Source organism: Umbelopsis ramanniana (assembly GCF_025399195.1).
Source record: "Umbelopsis ramanniana AG unplaced genomic scaffold K450scaffold_79, whole genome shotgun sequence".
In the NCBI taxonomy this organism is placed as follows: domain Eukaryota; kingdom Fungi; phylum Mucoromycota; class Umbelopsidomycetes; order Umbelopsidales; family Umbelopsidaceae; genus Umbelopsis; species Umbelopsis ramanniana.
In genome coordinates this window covers 70380-78041 of record NW_026252165.1, presented here as the reverse complement: position 1 = coordinate 78041, position 7662 = coordinate 70380, and the positions used below count along the sequence as shown (strand labels likewise).

Here is a 7662-nt window from a genome sequence, read left to right as displayed (position 1 = left end):
TCTCATGATTTTATGAAATTGCTATTGGCAAATAAGCAGTCAGCTCATATTGTGGTAGGCAGAGGTGCATATTCGAAGAAAACAATCGTATATTGGAAGATATCCGTTTTAATTTTTTGGCAGAGTTCAAGGACTGTATTTTCTTACCTCGAATCACGTGGGTGCTTCCCATCGTTTTCTTGACTAAAGTCACGTGATCAATTTTGACTCTATATGGTCAAAATTTACACACGTGAAATGTCATTATTTCTTACATCAAGATCACGTGGGTATATCTTGACTCTATATGGTCAAAATTTACACACGTGAATGTCATTATTTCTTACATCAAAATCACGTGGATATATCTTGACTCTATATGGTGAAAATTTGCACACGTGCGTCCTACCTCACACGTTTTCTTTCTTTGACGAAAGTCATGTGATTACTTTGGCTCTATATGGTCAGAATTTACACACGTGAAATGTCATTATTTCTTACCTCAAAATCACGTGGGTACATTTTGACTTTACATGGTCTACCTCAAAATCACGTGGATTCAGATTGTTTTCTTGAATAACCTCACGTGTTAAATTTTGACTCTATATGGTCAAAATCTACGCACGTGAAATGTCATTATTTCTTACCTCAAAATGACGTATCACCATATAGAGTCAAGATGTATTACACGTGATTTTAAGGTGAGAAATAAAGATCAAATGTTGTAGTTTGTTTGAAAGTAAATTGATCGATCCATAGGAGGCAGTCACGCGTCCAGCACAGAATTGCTTAAGACGTGTAAATAAGCGCCATTTCCGAATACTAGATAGAGGTAGTCCGATAGATAGAGTCAGAGAGTTTGCCAAGGTCTTAACACAGAGGAACCATAGTACCATACAGAAGTAAGTAATCATATTAGTCAGTCAGTCAGGGATTACTGGTTTCAGAGGTAGTTATGTGCCAAAAGTCAGAGGAATTCCACAGGGTACGAAAAGTCAGTCAGTTATAAATAAGAGGGAAAGAACGTCTATGGTTTATTAGTGGATTGTTCTCTCTGATATATTCGGGCATAGGTACAGATCATAGTGAGCGGCTTAGGGCATAGGATGGTTTAGGCACAGGTGGAGTCAGGTCAAGTGACTTTACAACAACGATAAAATATAACACTTGGGAGATAGCGGCAGTGATGTACAAAGATGCATTCTTCGAAGTGGTCACCTTATCGTAAATATCAATTTGATTAACATGTTAGTAGACAGTACCTAGGTGGCATTTAGCTTTTGTCGAACGTCTTTTATATTCCCTTGCCTTTTAACAGCAATGTTTAAAATCGCAAGCGGAGAAAAAGCCAAAGTTTGGGCAATGCAGTGCATCATGGAGAAACAGTAGAACTCAACTCAAAGTTGGTCATTTAGATGTCTTTCATTATTTGCAGCATGTCAGCTACATTACCTATGCGAGAAGACCAATGATCTCACACTTGCTTTGCCGACTCGTCATAACTGAGAATAGTACCGCGCGTATTGAAAATACTGACTTTGCATGATATCTTACTTTCGACGGCCCAAAACCAAAATTTATCAACCTGAAGAGCGGGACAACCTGACTGTTAATATGATCATCGAATGCAAACTTCCGTTAAGCGTCGTTGAAAAGCCAAGCTTTAGAAGGTTACTAAATTACGCTCGGCTTAGCGCTCATGCCGAGATCAAAATGGCCGGCGTGGAAACTCTCCGCAACCGTATCTTCCGCTATTTTGATCTGATCTGAAGGTTGAAGAAGCCAAGAGAATACTTGAGGCACAGGATGGATAAGCTATACTACGGATGTTTGGAAAAGTCCTGGAAAGTTTCCTACCTCGGAACAACAGCTCGTTGAATAGATTGTGATTTTGAAAAAAAAAAAGGTGTGCTGATAGTTCTTAGCCCAGTTCTGGGATCACATTCAGCTATTCTTCCGTAACTCTATTGCCGATTAGCGATTTATGCTTTGCATGTTTAAAAGGTGTATGACAGGTGGTAATCTGGCAACTACTTTGTCGACGCACTCGGAAATTGGACTTGACTGGTTCTATTTTTGCCATTACGACTGACTTTCTAATTACATGCTCAAAACGGTTGAGAAGATTGAGGAGCTTATTCGGCAAAGTGACCATTCCCATGCTCAAGTTCATGTTTATCGGATGGTTTGTATTGGACACGTATTGACTCTTGCAGTCCAAGAAATTTTGAATGCTGGGATGGGCCATGGTCCTAACGATCAGATAGTAGATATGACTATAGAAGGCTCAAGAGGAAAACCTGTTGACAAGCTCAGGCAGTGCGTCGCATGGATTAGATTTCTCTTCAAATGAAGTGGTCTACCAGCGTTACTGTCAATCCTTGAACTCACCTGATCTACAGCTTTCTTTAGATGTCAGAACTTGATGGAATGGCACATGCGAAATGATCAAAGGAAATATCGCAGTCGTCAGCCCTGGATAACGATTGAAAACGGACCTGGGTATATGCGGTTATCTGTGGCAAATTGAGAATTCCTAAAAGCAGCTATGCGCATACTGGAACCCTTTGAAAGTTAACAAAATCGAACTCTGCCTCTGGATACGCAACTATTGATACGGCAACGATATCGTAGGTAAACTTACGAAAAAGTTTACCTCCCATGGAAGGTGGTTTAGGTTGGTGAATCACAATGAATGCAGATTTTCTTGCGATGTAGCATCTAACTGTTCACTCTCACAGAAATCGATATAGCCCGCAGCTGAAAGTTTTGCAATTCGGTTGATGAAAGCCATTGGCAAGGTGGACATGTACTTTAGTGAAAACCGGAACGGCTTATTATTGGCAACGGCGATAACTTTGGACCCTCGTTCCAAGTTTGCATTCTGCGAGAAAGCGATATTCCGACAGCGGGATATTGAAGTTGGCAAGGAGACCGTGCGTCTGGCTTGGCAGGAATTTCGACCTGTTGTTCCTTCTCCTACAGACTCTGCGCAGTTACTATTTCAACAAGTGATCGGACAGGATGATGATATACACGCTATATTACCGAAAGTCATCGCCTGCAACGGAGGGTTTTGATGTGCTGCAATTTTGGAGATGAAAGAAGCATCATCCCAAATCTCTCTAAGTTAGCTAGAAAACATATGGCTGTGTGTGTGCGACTTCAACTTCAAGTGAGTGTTCCTTTTCTCGAGCTCGATTATTTGTCTCACTCTGCGAAAAAGGTCAAAGCCGGAATGATTTCGCATCAGTAAGTTACTGTAGACAATGAACCGCTTACTGGATGTAGAGAACATGTAACAATAAAAAATGTTTTCGTTTCCATGCCTACCGTGCTAAAGGGATCAACACAAACCAACTTTTGTCCTGATATTGATACTTATTAGTACCGTGAGTCGGATCATCGATGTGAATTACTTTATTCACACTTCTCGCTTAATCCTAGCGCTAAAAGCGGCCGAACGGATGATATACTGAGCATCCAACCGAACAACAGCTTGATTAGGCAGCACTGCCATAAAAGCTACACATTTTCCTGTCTTTGGCTTCGGGTAGACGAAGCATTACGTCAATGAAAGCCTAGATGATGCTAACAACAATTACTGAACATTCTTGATCTGTCAAGGACTACATTGCGTTGTTGAGCTACCTTAAAGCCGGTTTGTGGAATAATAGAAGAAGCTTAGTAAATGCGAGCAAATCTATTGGCATTATTGTCCACAAGGTATCAGCATTTGGCTCAAAGTCGCAAATAAAACTTCATAAGCCCACAGAAATACTGATGATTTGATCAATTTATGACCAGGTTAGAGGAGTTTTTTCTCGTTTTTTATGTAAAATGTCGTGTATTTATCGTCAATGCTGGGTAACTTATCTCACATACTGACGAGATACAGACACTACCTTTGGTATAATTTGGTAATTCCGATAGAGTCTTCAATTATTAAGCCTTTCTCGTTGTGGATGTGATAGCAGTAAATAGAAATGATATATTTACAGTGTCAGTAACACTGTGATCACCGCCCTTGCCTATAAAGAATGAATAACGAAAAACGACATCATTGATCGTTAAGTGCTGTCCTTCAAACGTCGACAGTAACTCATTTATGCTATTCCATGCGTATATACGTTGCCAGTTGCAATATCTCCTTCTTGAAAAATTTCAAATCTTTGCTTCACGCTACCATTTCGTTATTGCAGCCAATCCTGAACGCTTGGTTTGTACCACTTTGGTTTATTATCTCCAAATCGGCCAGAACCCAAAGTTTGAGGTAATCATCATTATGTATTAGAAATGTTTTCTACATAAAAGTAAACATTGAAATTACAAGCAATTTATTTATCAGTTTCTAGTGTTGTTACTTTCGTATGAGACGTGAAAAGGCTTGATCAATCAAGCAGGAAAGTGCATTGTTCTTCAGCAGTCACAAAGCTGAAAACTACTTTCAAGCGCTACCCGATACCTCAAAAGCTGACATCGCTTAGCTCGCCAATAGCTATTGCAAGGTGTTTGATATACAACAGGTCGTCTATTATAATAAAGAAAGAAATTTTGAGTTAGTTCTCCCTTTTTTTATCATCGTTGTTGCGGGTGAGAATATCTCAAAAAAAAATTTGTACGAAGAGATATTTCGAAATTACCTTATTCGACAAGATGGCTGCAAGGCAATAAAGTAGATAACCAATGGACCCCATGAGAACTCGCGGTCGTATCACCATCTTGCGCCTCACGGAAGGTCCCAAAAGAACAAATATATTCCCAAGGTACAGGACGGGCCGCCTCGTAGTCATCAGGAATAGAGGCGATATGATTGTGCATTCAATGGGACTTGGAAGAACAGAGTCATTGTTCACAAATAATCTTCGGAGGCGCAATGGCCGTCTGCAATACATAACAGAAGAATTCTGTCATTTGTGGCGACGCAGAGATACGGATCATAGTGAGCGGCATGAGACAAGAGGAGAAAAAGATGTTAATGGAAAGGAGCACAGGTACCATTGTGAAAATGGTGTGACCCGCGTGAATAAAGTTATAAAAGAAATCTACATTGAAATATCATTTCGTTACAATTTCTTCATTTTATTCTCAAGAACAAATTTCAAACATGCGCTGCGTATACGACAACTGCTCTTACAACCGTTTTGGCTACCGCAACAATAGGTCGCTTCGTAGACATATCAGAGATGTACATGGTATGTAGCGCTATATGTATATTTACACCAGCCTTCTATGCCATCCTCACTTCTGTCATATAGGCTATGCAATCGTAACTTCCATAGATATCAAGCTATACCAAGATACTAACGACACTTGCGTTTACCCACTTTGCCGGTATAATACAGGCGACCAAGAGGCGTACAAGGAGCATTTAGTGAATGTGCATAGTAAGTGCAGGTTTATCAAAATTGTACTGCAAGTACTATCTAATGCATCAAACCAGATTTTCCTATATCTCTCGGCAACCAACCTTCGGAGCTTCCAGGAGTGGGTGAACAACCGTCAGCTCAGGAGGACATAACTGCGGAACTGCTGGCTTCAAGCCCTTTGACTGCAACTGAGGAGCCTTCAGCTTCTTCTTCTGTGATGACGGGACCATCAGCTTCTGCTCCTGTGATTGTAGAACCATCAACTTCTGCTCCTGTGCTTGCGGAACCATCAACTTCTGCTCCTGTGATTGTGGAACCATCAACTTCTGCTCCTGTTATTGCGGAATTATTATCTTCTGCTCTTGTGACTGAGGAACTATCAGCTTCAGTCCCTGTGATTGCGGAACCATCAGCTTCAGGTGATATAGTTGTGGAGCCGGAAACTGCCAGTTCTCCAATGGAGTATTCATCAGTTTCAGGCGTTGTAATTGAGGAGCCGGCAGCTTCCAGTTCTTTAATCGAGCAGCAACCAGCTTCACAATCTACATATTTGGAACCTTTGAATACGGCTGCTTACCAGAAAGTGAGATAAATACTTGATTTATGACTAAGCTATTGTTCCCATTCTAACATTAGTTTACAGCGACGTTTCTCTGACATGACTGATAATAGTCCATCCCAACGAAAAGTAAGTACTGACTAACATTCATGCTGCTTTGTCTGAACTGACATGCTGTGTATTTAAGAGTAGAAGAAGTCAAGGACCGGTCACCCCGCGGCTATCTCGAAACAAAGGGAAACAAACAGCGATCCCTTTATGGAGTGAGAACGTTCGTTCCATGAATAAACCCAACCTCAGAAGGGCCGAAGCAGATGCGTTGGAATCTTTGGTCCTCTTCGGAATATCTGGGTCTGTAAGCGAAGAAATGGAGGAGAAACTTGCTTCCAACAGAGAAAATAGTCGTACTCGCTTGAGCCTTAAAGCGATACCAAGTGCGATCGAATTTCTCAACAGAGTATTGGAGGCCAAAACTCCATCAGAAGCACATGCTAGGTGCGCCGAGAATATCGACTCTTCAACTTATCATGGCCAGTTCCTTGCGATCATGCAAGCTACCCTTCAAGATTTCTGTGCAGTGAGGCGTAACCAACCCAGCTTCAAATACACTGATAATCATGAAAGGACCTTTTGGATTAACTCCGTCATCCCCATGTTCAGATATTTTGGTTTCCTTACCGATTTAGCTTCCTTTAAGTGGTAAGAATTTCGAGAACGGAGGAAATGTAAAGAAGCTATCTTACAATCTATTTCAATAGGTGTGAAACGGCTAGCACCTCTCGTTCCATTGCGACAAAGCTCTACGACGCCCAAGATTTTGGTAATTAAAGCTAATGTAACTGCCTTACAAATGCACAATACTGAATACATTATATCCAACAGAGACGGTTCGATATCTGGATGGCCTTGGTGAAAGTGAATACGGGGAATGTATGGTGATGGAGGCTTCCAGCGGAGCCCTTACAGAGAATGTCTTCCACACAAGGGATGACACAGTGAAGCAGCTCCAATCCGCGGTTCAGATACTGAAAGCCAAGCAAGCAGAATGCATGGACGCCTCTTTTTCAACATTTGCCGAGCTTCAAATCTTAACAGTTCAGACTGTTAAGAACATCATGACGCTTTCTGGCGTATCCATCACAGCTGAGAAGAAGATGTACGAGTATCTTACGCTAAGAACGGCCAGAATTCCTATTGCTTGGAAGGATCGTAAAGACTGGTATAGCATGTTTGAACTACTTGCCCATGTGATGGTAAAAGCTTTTATTCGTACCGCTTGTGCAAACGCAATCTAAATCTCAATGTCTAGGCAATTTTACAAGAACAAAAACAGGTCCACCTTCAACTCTTGGAAGAAATGCGACATGAAGTCGATGTCAGACCAGAAGATTCAGTTCGGTTCCACTCTAGACTGATGCATAATGATCGCGAAATATGACGTGGAGTATGTTTTTAGCTATAATACACTCATTATCTAGTTTGTTCAAATTTAATATATCCCTTTATCTCGACTGTAAACATCACAATTTGAGCATGTGGAGAAGCCATCAGAATCTAAATGAAAGTGCATTTATGTGAAGCTGGATTGGGCAACAATCGGCTACGACTACAGCATCAAGTTGTCGTATGCATGGTTTTTCAGAGAGTCTATACGATCTCAACAGCTGTTATTATTTGTAAAAACCTGATAATTCGCAATACTCGGCAGCATGATTAGCCTTCTGTGTCATCTTTTTACACAGACGTTGGCACACA

General features: G+C 41.0%; 4 protein-coding genes across 4 annotated transcripts; 2 read left to right on the top strand and 2 right to left on the bottom strand.

Moving 5' to 3' along the window:
• Nucleotides 1-715: 715 nt before the first annotated feature.
• K450DRAFT_260179 (uncharacterized protein) lies at nt 716-948 on the bottom strand (the record flags this gene model as incomplete). Its single annotated transcript, XM_051592120.1, has 1 exon — nt 716-948. A coding segment is annotated over exon 1 (178 nt), but the record flags the coding sequence as incomplete, so codon positions are not given.
• Nucleotides 949-1628: 680 nt separating this feature from the next.
• Nucleotides 1629-2355, bottom strand: K450DRAFT_260177 (uncharacterized protein). The gene has a single exon (XM_051592119.1). The coding sequence runs from the start codon at nt 2225-2227 to the stop codon at nt 1928-1930; it is 300 nt and encodes a 99-aa protein (XP_051440792.1). The 5' UTR covers nt 2228-2355; the 3' UTR covers nt 1629-1927.
• A 191-nt stretch (nt 2356-2546) lies between these two features.
• On the top strand, nt 2547-3266 carry K450DRAFT_260176 (uncharacterized protein). Its single transcript, XM_051592118.1, has 2 exons — nt 2547-2656; nt 2721-3266. Exon 2 carries the CDS (start codon nt 2763-2765, stop codon nt 3057-3059), a length of 297 nt encoding a protein of 98 aa, XP_051440791.1. The 5' UTR covers nt 2547-2656; nt 2721-2762; the 3' UTR covers nt 3060-3266.
• Nucleotides 3267-5086: 1820 nt separating this feature from the next.
• On the top strand, nt 5087-6610 carry K450DRAFT_202597 (uncharacterized protein; the record flags this gene model as incomplete). Its single annotated transcript, XM_051584692.1, has 5 exons — nt 5087-5174; nt 5238-5366; nt 5423-5931; nt 5992-6036; nt 6095-6610. The coding sequence occupies 5 exons, from the start codon at nt 5087-5089 to the stop codon at nt 6608-6610; spliced, it is 1287 nt and encodes a 428-aa protein (XP_051440790.1).
• Nucleotides 6611-7662: the final 1052 nt, after the last annotated feature.